The following is an 18244-nucleotide window of genomic DNA, read 5'->3' on the forward strand; positions in this document are numbered from 1 at the left end:
CAGTGTAGTGCATTAGCTTTATGAAATTTAATTGCCTGGTGATTCCACGGTATTGCATTGCCGTGTACTGCATCAGATTACAATGGATTAAATTGCCCTGAGTTGTAATGTTTTGTGCGATAAATATTTTGGCTTTCATTAGACGTCACTATCCTGCATGCATCGTACCTGTTTCAACTCTTGCACCTCCAGTTGGATTCACCAGTTTGATCACAAAGGCCTCATCCGGTTCAGGGATATCATCTCCCTTTATACTGACAATGTAGGTTTTATTGCTGTTGTCTCCGTTTCTGAAGAGAAATTGAGTTGAATCGCTTGCATCGAAATCGGTTCTGATCGTGGCGCCATCTTGTTGGACCTCTGCACTTACTGTTACATCACCAATAGTGCCTGAAGGTTTAAAACATAACCAGTTGTGTAAGAACTTGGAGAAACGGGGATGGCACAGTGATGAGGGCACTCGCCTCCCACCAGTGTGGCCCGGGTTGGATTCCTGGACTCGGCGTCATATGTGGGTTGAGTTTGTTGTTGGTTCTCATCCTTTATCCGGAGCGTTATTCTCTGGCTAGTCCTGTTTTCCGCTCTCCTCGAAAACCAACATTTCCAATTCATTTCCTTTCCGATAAATTGTTTCGATATTACAGGTAACAATTTGGCATTAATTGTACGCCTTCGTGACATTTTATATGTCGTTATGAAAAGAATATATAAAGGAAGAAGAGGAACACAGTAAGGGACGGACCATTATTTCCTTAAAAGGGGGGGGGGGGGGGGTAGGGGGATCCTGAACAAATAAATAAATCTGCACACACACTGGACGAGACCACTTAACGATAGAAAATCTACGCTTGTCTCAATAAAGCGTATTTGAAAGTTCCACAAATAAACTTACCACGAATTGAGAGACAATTTAGTTTAAAAAATAATGAAGAACGAGGGCTAAATTTCCAGGCTGGGTAAGTTAAGATGCGATGCAAATCACACCAAGGGAGGTTGTTAACGATAATTAAGTTTCTCCCTTCTAATATCCCAAGTTCAATTTCAAGTTTCAAGTTTATTAAAGATTTAAACATATACAAAGAGAAGATAAGCACTGCTAGCAGTTAGCTACAGCTATTCGAGGCGAGCAGTGGTTTTGACGCATAACAAATAACAGCAGTTCAACCTCACAGAATCAAAAAAGTAACTTACAATACAGAAGCAGGTGAAACAAGAGAAAGGAAAATAATATGACAAAGAACTAGGACTAGATGTGTACAGTTTAAGAAACGAGATTTAGCTTTTCGTTGTTGTTGTTGTTTGTTTCTCTCATTGTATAGATGGTAAAAGAATCATTAAACCTTCTTACCTCTCAGCCTTTCAATGACGAGACGAACTGACAGACTGTCAGTTTCGTTAACTGTTACACGGCTGCCCTGACTCCCCGCATCTGGATTGGCAGCTTTGATAACCATCAGGCCATGCGCATCATCGCTTGTAACTATGGTAACAGCAACTCTCTGCACCCCACCCAACTGAGGCGGAAGCACGGGCGATTGACCAATCAGCTCCACGTGCTCTAATTTCACATCAAATACTTCACCTAGTTCAGGATCAGGGTCATCGTAGATAGAAATAGTTATGTTTGCAGAATCGTGTCCACTGGGAATTATAATAGAGCTGTTTGTTGTTACATTGTAGTCGATGTTCGGCATGGCTGGATTTCCTCCAACGTGTTCCACAGTGCTGTCAAAGTTCAAAAGAATACAATGCTCTTATTTCTAGTACTAACTGCCCGAATCTTACTCCTGTAATTGTTGATAACGGTGGGCCATTTTTGTTTACCTTTTCATTAAATTAATAAAAACAAGAGTAAACTCAACCAGCTCCCCTTTTGAAACAGAAACCTTGATGCTCACAATACCTTGGGGGAGCAGGGATAGCCCTGCGGTTAGAGCACTTGCCTGCTATCAATGTCACCCAGGTTCGATTCCCGGACTAGCGTCAGATGTGGGTTGAGTTTGTTGCTCCGAGAGGTTTTTTTCTCTGAGCAGTCCCCCGGTTTTCTCCTCTCCTCAAAAACCAACACTTTCCAAATCCCAATTCGGTCTGGAGAGTGTCCCCAATTAGTGCATAAGAGCGATTTACGTTTTATTAGAAACAAAAAAAAAACACAATAATGGTTTAAAAACACCAAACCTCGAAAATAACAATAACAGTAATAAGTCATAAGCAAACAAGGTCTCTGATAAGGACAAAGGAAAATTAACTGAAAGGTGAAACGGAAAACCAAGCATATACCGGCAGATACCCACAGCGCTACAATTTCTCAAATACAATCAACTCTCTCTAACGAGGAAACCATTCTTGGAAGTAGCTCAATCTGTTCGGTATACGGAAGTGTCCAACTTAAAAATAGGTATCGTCGCAGACAAACTTGGGAAATTCGGAGGAGCCAGGCACAGCTCACGCTGTCCGCCGTAGACAGCACTTTTGTCCAGAAATGCACCTTACCTTGAATTTGGGTACTTTATATAAGGCGGACCTATTTCTCATTTTCATATGATTTCATATTTGACAGAGTTATTTGTGTTTTAGTAAGAATTCAGGGTAGGGGACACATTGCGGTGTCTATCATACAGTTCATTCATCTCGTTAGGGTCCATTTCTGGACATATCTCGTAGAGAGAAACCCGTCTTAATGCGATCTCTACTTTGATAGAGCTGATTGTATTTTATAAAATGCGACTTTCAAGGTTCTCTCTGTTTTAAGCTATATCAATCCTAAAAGTCAAAGGCCTACAAAAACAACATGGATGAATAAGTACCACATACCTATAAAACACTCTGATATCACCCGCGGTACCAAACCGTCTTGAGACCAAAAGATACGCTGTACTTCCCTCTGAGGCATTATAACGTGCTTGGGCGAACTCCACCACCCCGTGCGGGTTATCACTGGCCTCTATCCGGACACGGGCAACTCGAGTAGACGTATCTAGGGACGGGGTCCCCTCGGACAAAAACGTCACTGATGTCAGGTTAACGTTAATTACCTAAAATAGGAAGGAAAACAGGTCAGATCATGCTGGTATTTTGATGTGGTGAATCGTCATGACAGTGAAAGGATGTTCCAAACTTGCTTGCAGCGCGTAAAGGTTACAGCAAAACAACTTTCAGTTCACAAAATTTCATTTATATCTGCTTTATTGCAACACTAACCTTTCTAGTTCCTAACGAGAGGCAGCTTTTATCATTTTTTCGTATTATGAAATATTCTTTCGATAGCAGTCCAAGCCAAATTTTCAATTTCAAGAGCAATCTGCTGTGGAATATACGCAACCAAATTCGCAACCTGACGTGAACAAGCTGGTCCCGTCGTTTGCAATTTGCTCTAGAAAACTGTTGCTTCGGAAAGGAACATCCTGTTTGACTGTAAAGGTGACCAAACTGTAGTAGGACACTAAGGAGACGGGACACAGTATTTCATCACATATCAAACACCGAGAAGAGAGTTGAAAATACGACGCGTAGCGGAGTACGTTTTTGACTTAGGTTTTTGATATTGTGATGAAGCACTGTGACGACTGTTTGATGTAACTTCTCAAACAAACTGATTCTAAAGGGGAAATTAAGGATGCCAAAACGAGGAGTTTTTCATCAGATATCCAAACACGTCACGGTGCATGATTTCCTTTGTCTTTGGCTTTTGAATTATTAATGAGTTTGAGAAGTTACATTGAACCACCTTGGACGCCATCAGTCCAGATAGTTACCAGCCAGTTAATCAAATGCATCTAAAGGTTGGGGCTTACCCCTAGCCTCAGATGTAATTCGATCAATAAGTAGCAAGATTAATAAGATTAAGATTAACGGCTAATTCTGGATTAGAGTTGAAACTCAGGGATATATTAGCGTTAAGGAGAACGTTAAGTTTTAGGTCAGTTTTAGTAAAGTGTTATGATTCTGGGCCGGGTTGTTTGAAAACCGATTAACGCTAATCTACGATTAAAAGTTAATCGAGATTTTCATCCTGCTCGTTAAAAATGGTTTTATTTTATTAAAGGCTAATTTCAAACTAAAGGTAAAGAATAGTCTAAGTCAAAACTGGGGGCCAAAACTCTTTTGGAAGAATCTTTATTGATAAGTAATTAAACACGAATCAAAGTTCACCTTAATCCAGGATTAGCTTAATCGGGCTTTGAACAACTGGGCCCTGGGTTACAACTACGGTTAGGATTAAATGGATGATTAGTTTTGCAAAACAGTTATTCAATGCAGTCAATCTCTGGGATGTTGGTGCAATCCGATGAACTGCTTTAGTTTGTTTTGTTTCCATTTATTTATTTTCTATATATATTTTTTTATAACAGGTACTTTGTTGATAAACATCTCTCTTCCGTTTTCGTTGGTTTGTCCTTTGTTACTTTGAGGCCTAAACTTTGAATTTAAAACTATGTTTACTATAGTTCCAGCTACATACAAGTTTAGATTGTCTACTATTCTTTTATTACTTTTTATGTTTTTATTGATTATTTTTATGTTTATTATTATAATGTGTTTGCACGTTCACGCCAAGAAAATCAAGTTTATGTTTAACTTTATTATTTCATATTTATTCATACCTTATTTGCAACTGTTTTACCACGGATTTAAGGTTTGAGAAAATAGTCATTTCTACTGATGTTATTTTCTTTAAAAGAGATATTTATGTTAAGACTGATTTATAACATGCTTACGGTTATGGATCTGTTGTCCAAGGGCTGTTGGAGGTAAATAACATTGGTAAACAAAACAAAGACGAACAAAAACACATCAAAAATGAACTAACAAACAATAAAAATAAGTAAAACAAAACGAAAAGAAAAGAAAAGAAAGCAAATAAATGAAATAAAATGAGAACAAAAACTTTCAAACAAGTTACACATTTATAAACCAGAAAATAGAAAAAGTCCAAGAAGAAGGAATCAAACATTAAACCTTAGATTAACTTAGATTACTGATTTGTTTGTTACCATCTAGGTTGTTCTACACTCATCCAGCGATGTATTTTACTTTATAATATACGTCAAATTCTGTACATAAATGCTAAATTTGAAGAAAATGATAGAACAATTCCAACATACTATATTTCATCTGTTTAACTACAATCGGAGCCCGAATGACAGTATCATGCCACATGCAAGGTTTAAGATACATGTCTCAAAAAAATCTCCTACCTCTAAAACTTCAGGGATATCATCGGATTTAACATCAAAAACGATATCACGGGAAGCTACGCCATGAGCAAACACAAGGTCACCCTGGAATGGAGTGATATCATCACTTGCTAGTGCACCATTCAGCCGTGCCTCCCAATGAATTCTAGAGCCACCTCGCAGACCAAATCGCCTGCTGACTACAAGGGTTACTGTGGTTCCCTCCTGAGCTGATTTTGATAGTGACGCATTGTCAAAGCCTACCAAGATAAAGCCAACGTATTAGCATAATCATCATCACTAGAGAGACCTAGCTATATTTCTTGCTTGTGTTTAATAAAACAATTTATTCCCTCGCGGTTATTGGGTATGGGTTGAATATAGCCAGCTCAGCGCTACGGACCTCGTTAGCTATCTACAATCTCATACCAATGCACGTTCGTAGAATAATCGTTAAATATCACAGCGATATATTTGTTGCGAGTAACGTTGGCAAATCCAGGAAGGCCAAAATTCACTTTTTAGTAACCGCAAAATGGAAGTCGTTGTTCTTATTACTTTGGAGACGCCTTTAAGCGTTTGACAAAGTCACGACAGAATAACATGAGGAAGTAAGAAGGCTAATGTTTGGAAGAATGGAAATCGAAATTATTGTCATTTCATTTCTTTAAAATTTCAACTATATATACTTTGCACGTAGAAGTCTCGTAGTAGTTTTATTTGAACCGTGAATACCAGAAGTTTTACACATCGGCTTTTGTGGAGTGCAAATTTACGACACTAAAAGAGAGCAATTCTCCCAAAACAACGCTTTCTACATTTTAGGTAAGCGAATACCCACGAGTGATGGTTCTCAATTAAGATTGTTGGACACTAATAACAACAGGTGTCCGGTAGCCAAACTATATCTATATGTGTAATATGAAATGTGCAAAATTAACGCAAGTGAAATTTAGCGAATCTTGCGAATGTCGGCGAAGAATTAGCAAACTTTCGCTTCAAAATAAATTTCGACAAACGTGTGGCCGAAATTTTATAGATATTTTGTTCACGCTGGGGCTAAATTGTGAAAAGATGGACGGGAAAGTGGCACAAAAATGAGATTTCTACTTTTAAAGAAATGTCACAGAAATTCGTTTGCACTAAACGATGTAGGTATCGAATGTTCCGGTTGTGGTAAAGGAAATTTCGCTTGGAAGAAACGAACGTTTGCGACATCAAAGAACGAAATTTGGTGAAATTCGTTTGTAGTACTTTAACACGGTAAGATATAAGCTACATGTAAAACAAGTTAGCACTAACCGATCAAGCCATAGGGATAATCATTCTCTAGTATAGTAACTGTGCACTCCAGCTGGGAACCCAAAACGGCCCCACCATAGACATCAGTCAATCTAATTCTGAAGTCCTCGTTAAATTCAGGTTTCAAGTCGTGAACGATCTCTATTGGGACCTCTGCCACTCTCTGCTGTTCTACCAATGTGATGTTTCTTGAAAGGATTCTGTAATCGGAGCCATTGGCAGATAGAGCAACCACTTCAAACGATACTGCAATCTGAGATTTAAACAAAAAAAACGTTCGTGATATTAAGAAGGGAACACCATTAAATGGTAGTCTTAATGACGTGACATGTATCACTGCACCTATCAGAAAGCACTGCAGCGGGGCTTGACACAAAGCAAATTTATTGTTATGGTCGGGTTATTAGTGAACTAGTTATTGGATTTTGTGTACTTTTCTGTTACATTTAGGGCTCAAGATCCGCGGGCCACAATACTACAGCTTGTGCATCTTCATAGATTCAAAAGTAAGAACGGTTAACAGGGAGCAGATTACATTGCAAGTGGTAGAATGATGCAAATTGACCGCTTTTTGAAGGAGCGCGGCAACGTTTTAGAACTGACAGTATGGCTAAAAGATTTTTAAAAAAAATAGCAGCTAAACTAAATAATAATTCATGTGTGCCAGGGCAATGCCTGGAGTGGAATAGCAAATATTATCTGGAATTTAAGCAGCCGATATGAGAGAGTAAAATAAACAATTCACTGGGTCGGTAAATAAACTCTGACTTTGTTTAACGAGGAAATAAATGTGGATGTCATTTTTGGGCGGGAGGACAAAAAATGGACAATAATTTCAGACTAAATGGGGAGAACCCACTCATGACGCCGAATCTTAAACCTGCCGATAATTTCAGTACACAGAAAATGAAAGCTACTCCGGGTATATTGAACTATTTTTTTGTCATTCATTGTCTGAATATTTTGACGCAATGAACATACTCGGAGTAGCTTTCATTCACTCCACTTCACTTACAGTTCCAAAATCTCCAGCCGTTCTAGTCACGTTGACAACTGATCCAGAATGCGGCTCGTGGACGCTGACTGCACTGTTCGACAGTTGTACAATACCATTGGCATTGTCATTCTTTTCTATGACAAGCTGTGCAACACGAGATGCTCCTATTCGCGGTGAATTGTCTGGAGCTGGATAATCGAAATACAAACAAAGCATTGAGTCAAGATGTGATAAAACACATCAAAAGAAAAAATCTACAGACACTGTTTAGCCCATTGTTCACTTTGAAAAGCTCGCAAGGTGAAAAGGACAACAACAATCCCAAGAATGCAAAACAATCCGTATTTGTTTCCGTTGTACGTTGTACGAACGCGCGCGGTCTTTGAAGGGATAGTCTCGAGCGTGCGCTCTTACACGCTCCACGCTTGCATCGCTTCGGGCTTCGTGAGTTCGCGCTTTCAGTGATTCGCGACTCCCTCCGGGAATTACAAGAGAAAAAAACGACTGTATTGCAGTCTCAACATCACAACAATGGGTAAAAACTAACGGTCACTTTCAAAAGTAAGGAAATTACAAGTAAGCATAAAATTAAAACAAAGGTTTTTCCTACCGGGAAATACAGGATGACCTCCAACAAGTTGCACATCAGTTATATTGACCATCACCACCTCAGCAGCTTCTGGATTGACATCATCCAGCACCATTACACTAACAGTAGCATTCGTTTGTCCCACGTCAAATACAACAGCTCCTCTTATGGGAATATAGTCGACATTAGGGGTCGCCATCCTCATATTTGGCATGTTTCGATTGACGCTGCTGTAGTTCACTCTGACCACACCTTCTGTTCCTGAAGCTCGCTTTATCGTAAAGTTTACAGTAATGTTATTTTCACTGACTGCAAGTTGAACTGGCGAGAATATAAACACGCCATATGGATCGTCGCTTGCAGAGATGGTTATGTTGGACTGTATTCCGTGAGCTGCTAGGCGTCCTGCAGATACATTTCTTAGGTGAACCAGCAAACTTTCTGCGAGCTCAGGGGCCTGAAATTCAAAACATGTTTACCATCTAAATTTACTATTAAGCTCCCAATGTACCAGTCAAGCATTTTATGCACAACGCAGATTAATCAAATAACCATGAAGGAGGAAGATAAAAAGACGAAGAGGAGGAGGAGGAGGTGCAGCAGCAGCAGAAGAAGAAGAAGAAGAAGAAGAAGAAGAAGAAGAAGAAGAAGAAGAAGAAGAAGAAGAAGAAGAAGAAGAAGAAGAAGAACAAGAACAAGAACAAGAACAAGAACAAGAACAAGAAGAAGAACAAGAACAAGAAGAAGAAGAACAAGAACAAGAACAACAAGAACAAGAACAACAAGAAGATAAAGAAGAACGAGAAGAAGAAGAACAAGAACAAGAACAAGAAGGAGTAATATATCAAACATGAGACACAGTGTTTCATCACACATCAAACACCGAGAAGAGAGTTGAAAATACGACGCGTAGCGGGGTATTTTTGACGAACTTCGAGGTTTTTGATATTAGGATGAAACACCGTGACGAGTGAAGAAGAAGAAGAAGAAGAAGAAGAAGAAGAAGAAGAAGAAGAAGAAGAAGAAGAAGAAGAAGAAGAAGAAGAAGAAGAAGAAGAAGAAGAAGAAGAAGAAGAAGAAGAAGAAGAAGAAGAAGAAGAAGAAGAAGAAGAAGAAGGAAGAGGAGGAGGAGGAGGAGGAGGAGGAGGACGACGACGACAACAACATGCAGCAGCAAAGGAGAAAAAAGATTAACACCGGCAAGGACATCTAAAGCACAAAAGCGCAAAACTAAACAAGAGGATCACCAATGAAGAAGCATATAGAGAAGAAAAAGGCGAAAATGGACAAAACCAAGGACTGCAACAAAATCAAAAGGGATCGCAAGAAGAAATGTAAAAACAATAGGGAAAATGACATACAACATCTTCTTTGATCCTGATAGTAATCTGTGTGCTATTGCTGTTGACAGCTAACACTACAGAGCCATTTGTGTTCTCCACATCATGGGCGCCTTGTCCTGACACTTCCCAATAGACGGTGGAATTACCTAACAGACCACCGGTTCTTTGCACTGTCAGGCGTACAATGCTGCCACTGGCTTCAGTGACGGTGCGGCTGAGAGAGTCTGGCGCGAAGCTGATTACACCAAATGCATCGTCACTGGGGAGGATTGTTACATGGGCTACCTTTGCAGCTGCGTTCACTTGAGCTGAAAAAAAGGACAAGCATGAAGAAGAAATAATTCAGGCAACGTGATAAACCTCCGCAGTTTGCCTTCTCTAGTTTGAAATATCGTTATCAAAAAATCAAAACTGGCATTTCAAATTTTTGAACAACGACCAAGTACTAAACATGTTTAAACAAGAAGTCTTGGAAGAAAAAAAAAAGGCATGATCTGCCACTTCTTAGCTTCACTTGTCAACCCCCCACCAGAGTGTAAACAATTGATGAACACAGTACATCTTCACTACCACGATTGCCGATGAACTGAGTTCCTATCAAAAGAATTAAAAATTCTTTGTCTTCATTTGAAGCCAATCTTCTTACTTAAATCAACAACGTGTCGGGACTGAAGGTAGTCTATTTTTGCTGTTCATATCCGAAAGGTGTTAAAGGAAAGTGATGCAGTTCACTACGTCCATTATTGCGAACTCCTTGCCGACCAATACATTCCAAAACGCCTCCCTCAAGGTAAAGCTGCTTTGGAATACGTACCGCAAATGAGAGCAAAAAGACTAATAAGCCCCCCTAAAGCGGCCTTCACACGACAAATTTTTGTTGGCCAACTTGTGTTGGCCAACTCACGTTGGCGTGTGTGAACGACACAACAACACGTTGGCCGACTGTTGGCGACAAATAAAACTTGTCTCTATTCTCGCCAACTTTTTTTCGTGTTGGCCAACTCGCATTTGACGTGTGAACGATAAACATACATGTGTTGCTGAATTTTAACCAGTCAAAATTCGTCCACACATCACGTGATTTGCCCGACACTCACAAAATCCGCAAAAAAATTTTGAACGCGGCTTCATTCTCTGCGCTAAGCTCTTGCACGAGCGTATTGTACACGCCAAAGGAAGGATTTCTTGCTATGTATGGTTTTACCAAAGCCTTTCTGTTTCTCCATCGCTTTTTGTTGTTTCTTCGACGAAAAACATAAAATAAAAGCAAGCCTGAAGCGGCAACTCTCCGTGTGTGCCATTGCACCACGGACGCCATGTTGCGAGTTGGCGTATGTTGCGATTTGACGTGTGTTTGACGTGTGAACGCAAGAGTTGGCCAACTTTTTGGAGTTGGCAAACACATGTTGGCCAACAAAAATTTGTCGTGTGAAGGCCGCTTAATAAGCGCTTCCCCTTAAAAAAAAATACGCCACTCTCAAACATGTGCCACTGTACTTTGACGGTGGAAAAAATACGGAAACTATAATTTTATTTGGACTACTTTTAAATTGATAGCTTTCATTATTATAATCCTTTTTGTTGCTGCTGTCTTTGGTTTAAGGTTTTGAGCATCCATCTAGTATAAGGTATGTAGTCTCAAAACTCTATATGGAGTGAAGCCTCGCCCAGTAATTGACGATTTCCAGTTAAACCATCGCTATAGTAAACAAGCGGAATACATCGACACCTACGAAAAATTCTGAAACAAGTAAGCATGAACTTAAACGACTTACCTCCTCCCTCAGCATTAAAAAGCTCCACCTCGAATGTCTTACTAAGCTCTGGAACATTGTCATCTACGATTGTGATGTTGATAATGCTGCTACGGGAGCCCGAGGCAAACTGCACCGCACCTGTAGTCTCTGTGTAGTCTTCGGGAGAATGGGCAGAGCCTGCTATCGTTTTCCATTGGCACTTGACAATTCCTGGTAAAAAGGTATCCAAATTTATAAGTTAAGGCCCCATGCACACTAGTACGTTTTCGTTTTTTCGCCCCGAACGAATTGAAAGTCCACTAAGTTCCTTAATTTTATAACCTCGTTAATCCGACCACCCTGTTATTACAACCATATTTTCACGGCCCGAAGGAGGTCGTGTAAACGGGCTCCGCTATATGACTTCCTTTCTTCTCTATTTAAAACTAGCGTGATAACAAGTTTGAAGGCCATAGTTGAGTAATTTTTTTTTTTTTTTTTTTTTTTTCAGAGAAAGAAATGTGGATTCTAAAGGCCAAATCGTCACTAGTGCTGCTTCTTCCTCCGGACCCCACAATAGCCTATTAAGTATGATATATACGAGATTGGCTGAATTATAACTGTGTCTCACCAAGTGTTCCTTGCACCCTAATCACATTCAGCATCAATGTCCCTGCACTTTCTCTAACGTCAACATTGAACGGGGAAGCTGATGGTGCGATAGTTCCATTTCCAGCTGGAATACTGGACATGAACTGAAGTAATCCATAAGGGTAGTCACTTTCTCGTATGGTGACATTAACTTTTGTGTAGCCTGGTCTCAGGCTTGCAGCACTTGTCGGAGTGCTTCCATCCACTGGCGTAACTGATGTTAGATTAACAGTGAAGTGTTCAGCTACTTCAGGCAATGTGTCATCATTCACAGGAATTATCAGATCCTGGGAGTGGAAAGAAAGTGCCTTTAAAATGGGAACTGACCTTGTAAACTAGTGTCAATAAATGTAAGTTGGCGTGCGAGAACGTTGCATGTTGCAATAACATTTTTTTTTCTCTTGGAAAACACTACCAACAATACACTGGCAAACTGCTTTGCTTTGCTCAAACACACTAAAGGCCAAGTAATATGGGCAACATTTTCTTGAAACTTGTCGCGTAACAAATGTTGCGTTGAAAGTTGCGATTGTTTGCTGCGTGTATTACCACCAAAGTAAATGCTGTTTCTGCTTTTATCAAAATGAAAATTGTTGCGCTTTGCGCGCGAGGGTTATAATACCCCCCCCCCCCCCCCCAAAAAAAAAAAAATCGCAACTTGTAACGCAACATTTGTTAAGCGACAAGTTGCATGAAATGTTGCTCGTATTACTTGCATTACTTAACTTGCATTTGCCAAGAATTCTTGCAAACTTCGAATTCATCTTCATTTTCACGCATAAATCACAGACCAGTTAAAAGAATGAGATATGCCGCTAACATTGGAAACAAAAGATCTCAGTATAGTCTGGAATTTCGTAGTTGTAATACGGTACAAATCTTGCGAGGAAATGCTGTCCGAAATTGCTGGCATAGTATACAGCTCTGACAGAATAGAATGCCAAATGAATGCCATGCCAAATAAACCGCCAAAAACGTACGTTTTATACACAAAACATATCGTTCCAAAAGCTTCGAAATAATGCGCAGTTTATTACGTATACTATGCGGGAAAAGCAGATCTTAGCAAGGGCTATTGGAATTAAAAAAGAAAATTGGGGATAACGACGCATATTTTAGAGATAATTAAGAAACAATAATTCTCAAAAGTGCTAAAATACAAAGCGATGTTTGTTTCAAATTGAAGGTTTATTATCTCTGAAAAATGCATGATTACCCCCAATTTTCTTTTTAAATACCAAGAGCACTAGCTAAGTTCTGCTTTCTCCGCATAGTTTTAAACCACGCAAAAATATCCCTGTATTAGTATGCACCACACCACCCAAAGGAGACCCGACTATCTCCAGATGCGCAGAACGTATGCGCAGTAACAAAAGTAGGCATCGTCCTTAAAGTAGCAAAAACAATGTAGGTAGTTTACAAACCTTTTCACTTTCACCCTCTGCGAACACAACACTTCCACTAGCCATTATGAAATCACTGGTGGCCAGCACAGAGCTCGAGCCTTTGTACACACTCCAGCTGACAGCGACCGACCCAAACTTGCCCTTCAAACGCTCAATGGTAACAGTAACATTTGTGGACTCCTGAATGACTATTGTGTTGATCGACTTGAATCCAAACAGGCCATTGGCATTGTCACTCTTTAGAACTGCAACAAAGAGATGAAGGTACAGTAAAACCTCTTTAATGCTCTGTCATGCGCTACACCCTCCCCTCCCCTCTCCCTAAACCGTACACAGGATGAGTTTGAACTGGTTCATTACAGGAATTCCAGGACTTTTCATGACCCCTTTGACAATTTTCCATAACCCTGATTTGACCAGTTGTTACTTAACTGCTTCAGTTTTCTTTGAGGCGTCCGCGTTTTATAAACTAAAGCCTTATCACTTAACAGCTAAGAATTATTTGACTTCATCAGAATTTATTGTAGAATGCAACATTGCGGGATTATCGCAAATCGACGGCAGTTTTCTATGGTCGATACTCTTACAGACCATAAAATGACGCCATAAAATGTTCAAAACTGAAGTTGTTGAACCACGAGCCGCAGGCGAGTGGTTTCAGTGGCAAGTTAGACCATAAAATAACTGCCGTCGATTTGTTGTTTACAATAACATGGACAAAGTACGACCAGAATAGGCTTTATTTTCCGTTGAGACAGCGCACGCGATACATCTGACGTCACTTTGTAGTCCGGTGCTCTCCCAACAGAGCTAACCGGTCGGTGGTTTTAGTGATATTTATGCAGTGTTTATCCAGATTTATTCGCTCCACTGACTGACTACTAAGTGTGGGAGTCATGGATGGAAGGAGGGGTTTTTTAGCAAAGGAGTGGTCGATCTGAGGGCTGACTAGCCATAGTGGAATCCCCTTGATTTTCCCACGCCATTAAAACCTGGTTTTTACGAGCGACGCAGGAACAGGCCCAAGCAAAAGTGCAAGCAAAAGACTGCTTTATTCACTGTGAAAATGGCCTCGGCGCCAGCATAAGCATAAGCCCAAGCACAAGGATTAAGTTTTTCCTTTTCTTGTGCCTGCGCTTGTGCTTGTGTAGTCTTCGTTTTCACTTGACATAAAGCTGTTATGCTTCAACACCTTGTACTTGTGCTTGTGCCTGTGCAAGCATCGCTAGTGAATACCAGGCTTTAGTCGTTAACTTCTATGTTCTCTATCAAAAGCATTCAAGCATCTTGGATCCCCTATCGTGAAAAAGGCCCTCCAAAATGTCTGAAGGGGAAGGTTCTACTATGCCTCAGAAGCCAATTCACAGAATAAAGCCAGTCATAAAATCTACTTAGTTGGGAGTTAAAAATAAGACCAAATTTCGTTGAAACTAGTCTTGACGTTACAACACTTCATAGTTTTTTTTTCTTTTTTTTACTTGATCATCATCATCATCATCATCATCATCATCATCATCATCATCATCATCATCATCATCATCATCGTCGTCGTCGTCGTCGCCGTCGTCATCATTATTATCATTACTATTATTATCATCATCATCATCATCATCATCATCATCATCATCATCATCATCATCATTATCATTATTATGGCCCGAAGAAAATACCTTCCAGCTGCATTATAAAATGAGAGACAGTGTCCAATCGAGCTCCTCCCTTAGGGCTGTAGAGCACCACGGTGTACGGTGGATCATCTTCAGGAACGTCATCATCGACTGTGCGAATTGTCACTATTCCTTGCGATACACCAGGGTTAAACGTCAGGTAGCCATTAATTGAAGTGAATTGCTTATTAGGAATCGCCATCGCTTTTACCAAACTGATGGTAAGAAGTACATTTAATAATTACGTTAAAACGAGGAATACTTTGAACATAGGTAACCCTTACATAAGTATAAGGGAAGTGTCACGCAGAGTTTGATCTTTTTGGTGAAAATGGTACAATACCTTCACTCAGAAAAAAAAATTATCAATAGAAAGACGATTCTCGCGGTTATCTACGCAACCAGACCGTTCCGAAAAATAAAATCAGACTTGAACGGGATTTGAACCCATTACTACTGCGAAACCGGTGCAGTGCTCTACCAACTGAGCTATCAAGCCAACTAGGAGCTGGTCATGTTCTGAGTTCATAATATACCTGCAAATAAGGTCAGTTGGTAGAGCACTGCACCGGCATCGCAGAGGTCATGGGTTCAAATCCCGTTCAAGCCTGAATTTTTTTCAGCCTGCTTGCGTATATAACTGCGAGAATCCTTTTCCTATATGATCTTTCATCCGCAGTACGTATACATGCTTCAAAATAATTCTAACCAACAAGACTAAACTCCTAAAAAAGGTAAGGTTTCGAAACGTTTTAGGGTTTTGACATGACAGGAAATCGCAATTTATCAAAATATGTGTTTAACTATAACAGAGCTGTAGGAATCAACCTCGCTAATAAACTTTTCTCTTCAAGAACAAAGTAAAACGGTGATCTAACACTGGGAAGAGAGAACCGCTGTAAATTACAGTGCAACTTGTCATGAGCACATATCTGGGCAATGATTTATCATGTCTTCGTTTTCATCAGGTCAAACACCACAGTGAAAACATCAGAGTATAAGCGATACACTAAAATATCATCACGATAAATGTGGCTAAATCAGGAGCAAATAATGGGTTCCTGGACTAAATATAAAATGCAAAAATGTAAAAATTCTGTAGAACAAAAAACCATCAGGAGAACACATGAACGCTCTTTCCCCTGTCGGACGTTGTGATAAAACGTATTTTCTTAGGTGCATTTTATGACATAGTCTAACGTAATATTGTTCATACTGTAAGTAAACATATTCCCCACTCCAAGAACCACGGGTAGACTGGTAGGACTGAGGGATTATGGGATCGTTTGGGTGGTGATGATCAAGTGCATTTCTTGGCATGTCAGTTGTGTAGGAAATACTCTTTAAGTGACAACTATTTAACAACACCTACGCTACCCGGAGAAAATGCCGAAAAATGCACTTACTTGTCGGCCCGTCTACCAAACAATCCACCGTATGGAAAAAGATGGCGACTATACATTTTACCATAATACCCTGCGAACCTAACACAGCTATTAGGCATTAGTATAAATCTACTAGCGTTCTATCACGAATGCCGTTCTCTGATTGGCTACGCTACTCGCTATCTATTCTGTGATAGATAGTGAGTAGCGGTTTTCAACAAAATGGCGGCCGCTTCGTCGCGTTTTCGAAGTGTCTGCGATGAGGATATAATTAATTTACTTGTTAAGTTTTGAGCGACTAGTAGATTTATACTAAAACAATTAGATTATTCGCTCTCGATTTCTATGCGTGATAGCTGATTCGGGCTGCGCCCTCATCAGCTATCACGCGATAGAAATCTCGAGCTCATAATCTAATTGTTAATTAGAAAGCCCTATTTTTGGCGAAAATCGTCCCTGTACTAACAACAATGTGAATGCTAGGTTTGACGTTTTAAGAATTTTTCTGTGCGTTTTTATGAGCATTTTCAGGGTTTCCGAACGCTAAGAATTATGGGTAAATGTACCAGTCACCATCTTTTACTCGTACCAGTCTTTTCACACTTTCTGGAGTGCAGAATAACTTAAAAGGTTGACAAAACCTACTCCTTATCAAGAACTTGTGGGTATAAAGTAATGTCCTGAATGCACCCACTGAACTGTGGGTCTGAACTTCGACTTTTTCCTACTCGGTAAATAGCAGCAGGGCTGAACGATCCCGAGGGAATGGACCTGAAAAAAAAAATGGGAAAATGATGAGGCTAAATTATTTTTTGCAGCAACAAAAAGAAGAATTCTAATGAGAGAAAACGAACGCGATAGAAGAAAATGACTTTTGGACGACTCCATGTCGTCAATATGAAATGTAAAACATACAGGGTCTTAACGTGACATATCATCATCATCACCACCACCGCCATCATCGTTTTTTTAAAAAGTTCTTTTTTCATATTGTAGAGACGAAGACTACCCGCATATAGGCGGGTAGAAAAAAAATTGGTTACACTGTTTCATACATTACAGGTCGATAGCAAATTAGACGGCAGCCTATAAACAACTAAATAATTAAATAATTAAAACTAGCCAAAAATAAATGTAAAGAAAGGTACTCGCAAAAACGGGAGGAATAAAAGTACCAAAATTTATAAAGTACAATCATGATATATACAAGTATTGAGTTGGAATCGTCGAAATGTCTTGTTCTTCTACCCCTTTTTGGAAATCATAACTATTACAGTTTGCTATGATAGAGAAAAAAAGATGAAGATACGCGAAAAAGGAGAAAAGTTAGTAAAAGAAAACATTTCACACTTAAAAGCCTTACCGCGCACTGCCAATTGGATCTCCATCTAAATAAAACTGAACTTTATTTGCGCCCACTGTGAAAACTATAAAATGCCAGTTACCATCCGCTATGTCCTTTCCAAAGTTTATGTCAGTCTGAGGAAAAAAACAACGGTCTGTAACTATAATTTATCATAATTTATAATATATAACGAATACAACAAAGTAAGAAATCGAGAGATATAAAAAAAGGTGCACGGCTTACAGTCTGAGTTGGAAAGCAACATGCTCATGCATGGCAGTTTCAAGTTTCAAGTTTATTCAAAAATTCAAAAATTTAGCTAAAAAGAGAGACTGGCCGAGAGCTAATCTAGGCAGGCCAGACTTCCAACTGTTTAAGGATAAAATTAATATTACAGTTATTACAAACAAAGACAGAACAAATAAAATTTAGGGGAGGTAGAGAAATCACGAGTAATACGCACATACAAAAAAGAAGAAATATTCGAAAAATTAACGAGTTGCAACTAATTGGCGAGACCTATTTTCTGTACTATCATAGGCGTTTCAACAGTTTGACAGACTATAAAAATGACTTAGAGGTGTCACTATGAATAGCCAAAAAACACATTGGCTTCAATGGAATCGTCACAATAATGGTTTAGATT

The 18244-nt window shown here is 39.5% G+C and overlaps 1 protein-coding gene across 1 annotated transcript in view; it reads right to left on the minus strand.

Annotated features, from left to right (window-relative positions):
* Nucleotides 1–18244, minus strand: part of LOC146459784 (adhesion G-protein coupled receptor V1-like) — an 88140-nt gene that overhangs the window by 44124 nt on the left and 25772 nt on the right. Inside the window, exons 21-34 of the mRNA XM_085088928.1 lie at nt 17617–17732; nt 16899–17024; nt 14872–15083; nt 13220–13446; nt 11776–12082; nt 11184–11375; nt 9427–9716; nt 8087–8522; nt 7495–7664; nt 6480–6732; nt 5199–5437; nt 2815–3035; nt 1349–1725; nt 169–390 (exon numbers count right to left, since the gene is read on the minus strand). Of these exons, the coding sequence (XP_084945054.1) occupies nt 169–390; nt 1349–1725; nt 2815–3035; nt 5199–5437; nt 6480–6732; nt 7495–7664; nt 8087–8522; nt 9427–9716; nt 11184–11375; nt 11776–12082; nt 13220–13446; nt 14872–15083; nt 16899–17024; nt 17617–17732 (3388 nt within the window). The remainder of the gene's footprint in view (nt 1–168; nt 391–1348; nt 1726–2814; nt 3036–5198; nt 5438–6479; nt 6733–7494; nt 7665–8086; nt 8523–9426; nt 9717–11183; nt 11376–11775; nt 12083–13219; nt 13447–14871; nt 15084–16898; nt 17025–17616; nt 17733–18244) is intronic.

This window comes from Pavona decussata, unplaced genomic scaffold (genome assembly GCF_977016875.1).
Source record: "Pavona decussata unplaced genomic scaffold, jaPavDecu1.1 SCAFFOLD_216, whole genome shotgun sequence".
In the NCBI taxonomy this organism is placed as follows: domain Eukaryota; kingdom Metazoa; phylum Cnidaria; class Anthozoa; order Scleractinia; family Agariciidae; genus Pavona; species Pavona decussata.